This window comes from Chiloscyllium plagiosum, chromosome 45 (assembly GCF_004010195.1).
Source record: "Chiloscyllium plagiosum isolate BGI_BamShark_2017 chromosome 45, ASM401019v2, whole genome shotgun sequence".
Classification (NCBI taxonomy): Eukaryota; Metazoa; Chordata; class Chondrichthyes; order Orectolobiformes; family Hemiscylliidae; genus Chiloscyllium; species Chiloscyllium plagiosum.
In genome coordinates, this window is record NC_057754.1 from 3,547,800 (window position 1) to 3,550,441 (window position 2,642).

At 50.3% G+C, this 2,642-nt stretch overlaps 1 protein-coding gene across 1 annotated transcript in view; it reads left to right on the plus strand.

Moving 5' to 3' along the window:
• Positions 1–2,642, plus strand: part of LOC122543985 (serine/threonine-protein kinase MRCK alpha-like) — a 39,305-nt gene that overhangs the window by 7,248 nt on the left and 29,415 nt on the right. The window contains exon 5 of the mRNA XM_043682994.1: positions 435–635. Coding sequence (XP_043538929.1) covers positions 435–635 — 201 coding nt within the window. The remainder of the gene's footprint in view (positions 1–434; positions 636–2,642) is intronic.

Here is a 2,642-nt window from a genome sequence, read left to right on the forward strand (position 1 = left end):
CCCACTCACTCCCCACTCCCTTTAATATCCCACCCAGTCTAATGCTACTCTCCCCCTCACTCCCTGCTCCCTTTAATATCCCACCCAGTCCAATCCCACTCTCCCACTCACTCCCCACTCCCTTTAATATCCCACCCAGTCTAATGCTACTCTCCCCCTCACTCCCTGCTCCCTTTAATATCCCACCCAGTCCAATCCCACTCTCCCACTCACTCCCCACTCCCTTTAATATCCCACCCAATCTAATTGCACTCTCCCCCCTCACTCCCCACTTCCTTACATATCCCACCCAGTCTAATCGCACTTACTCCCCTTACTTTGTAATAATCCCATGCGATTGTCCAGACGAATTTGAAAGGATTTTACCCTGTATCTTGAAGAGGACGGAGAGTTTGCTGATTTCTCTCCTGAGGCCTGGGATCTTTCTGTGCCAGGTGGAAACCTCAGTTGCCGTGGGGACCCCGGATTACATCTCCCCGGAGATCCTGCAAGCGATGGAGGACGGGAAGGGCAAATACGGGCCAGAGTGTGACTGGTGGTCCCTGGGGGTCTGCATGTACGAGTTGCTGTTTGGAGAGACCCCTTTCTACGCAGAGTCGCTGGTGGAGACCTACGGGAAGATCATGAACCACAAGGTTTGGCAGTGATGGGGAATGCTTTGTTAAACCAGGAATGCACAACCTAATAATTGGATTATCCGTAATTATCCATTATCCAGCCATGAATAGTGCAGGGAGATAATTTAGTCAGTTTAAGTGTGGTGTGATACGCATTGGGGTAATGTGGGACATTTTGTGATTAATTTGTGGGACGGACCGACATGTTTTGCCTGTCCCTAATTGCCTTCTTAAACTGCTACAGTCCATGTGGTGTAGGGAGACACCTGCTGTGGGGAGGGAGTCACTAGATTTTAGCCCAGCCACACTGGAGGAACAGGGATTTCTTTCCAAGTCAGGACGGCATGGGGACCTTAAAGGGGGTGATGTTCCCATTGCCTTGGCTGGAGGTGAATGTTGAGATTGGGGGTGTTTTAACAGAGCTGCCATCTTGTGGATGGTACACACAGCTTCGACTGAGCGGTGGTGGTAGAGGGAGCAGATGTTGAAGATGGCGGATGGGGCGCCCAATCCAGCGGTAAAATGGTGGACACTGGTTGGGGAGTCAGGAGGTGAGTTAATCGGTGCAGGATTCCCAGCCTCTGACCTGCTCTTGTAGCTGCAGGTGTTAGATTCCTCTGTTGGCCCAGTGAATTAATTAGATTACTTACAGTGTGGAAACAGGGCCTTTGGCCCAACAAGTCCACACCGACCCGCCGAAGAGCAACCTGACATTTACCCCTTCACCTAACACTACGGGCAATTTAGCCTGGCCAATTCACCTGGCCTGCACATCTTTGGACTGTGGGAAGAAACCGGAGCTCCCGGAGGGTACACACACAGACACAGGGAGAACGTGCAAACTCCACACAAACAGTTGCCTGAGGCGGGAATTGAACCCAGGTCCCTGGCGCTGTGAGGCAACAGTGCTAACCACTGTGCCACATTCTGAAATCCAAACAGGGGGGGCCTTGCTCAAACAGGTTCAGAGGGCAGTTAAGAGTCAACCACATCGCTTGTGGGTCTGGAGTCCCATGTAGGCCTCAGTCTAGGGTAAGGATGGCAGATTCCTTCACTAAAGGGCAGGAGTGAACCAGATGAGTTTTCCCAACAAATTGAATGTAAATTCCTTTAGCCTCTGTGATGGGATTTGAATATCTGACTGGGGTATTTGTCCAGGCCTTTAGATTATTTCATCCAGGAACAAATTACGACTGTGCAATGATCCAACATGGAGTCATAGCGTCATACAGCACGGAAACAGACCCTTCAGCCCAACCAGTCCATAATCCCAAACTAAACTAGACCCACCTGCCTGCTCCTGGCCCATATCCCTCCAAACCCTTTCCTATCCATGTCCTTATCCGAATGACTTTTAAACGTTGTAACTGTACCCGCATCCACCACTTCCTCTGGAAGTTCATTCCACACACGCACCACCCTCTGTGTAAACAAATTGCCCCCCATGTCTTTTTTTAAAATCTTCCTCCTTCACCTTAAACATAGTCTTGAAATCCCCCACCCTGCGGAAAAGCCTTTCACCTTATCTAAGCACCTCATGATTTTAGAACCCTCTCTAAGATCACCCCTCAACCTCCTATACTCCAGGGGAAAGAACACTCATAGAATCTGTACAGTGTGGAAGCGGACCATTTGGCCTATCAAGTCCAAACTGATCCTCCAAAGAGCATACCATTCAGACCAACCCAATCCCCACAGCCTGCACATCCCTGGACACTATGGGGCAATTTAGCATGGCCAATCCACCCGAACCTGCATATCCCTGGACACTATGGGACAATTTGTCACAGCCAATCCAGCCTAACCTGCACATCCCTAGACACTATGGGGTAATTTAGCACGGCCAATCCACCCTAACCTGCACATCCCTGGGCTCTATGGGACAATTTAGCACGGCCAATCCACCCTAACCTGCACATCCCTGGGCTCTATGGGTCAATTTAGCTAGGCCAATCCAGCCTAACCTGCACATCCCTAGACACTATGGGGTAATTTAGCACGGCCAATCCACCCTAACCTGCACAT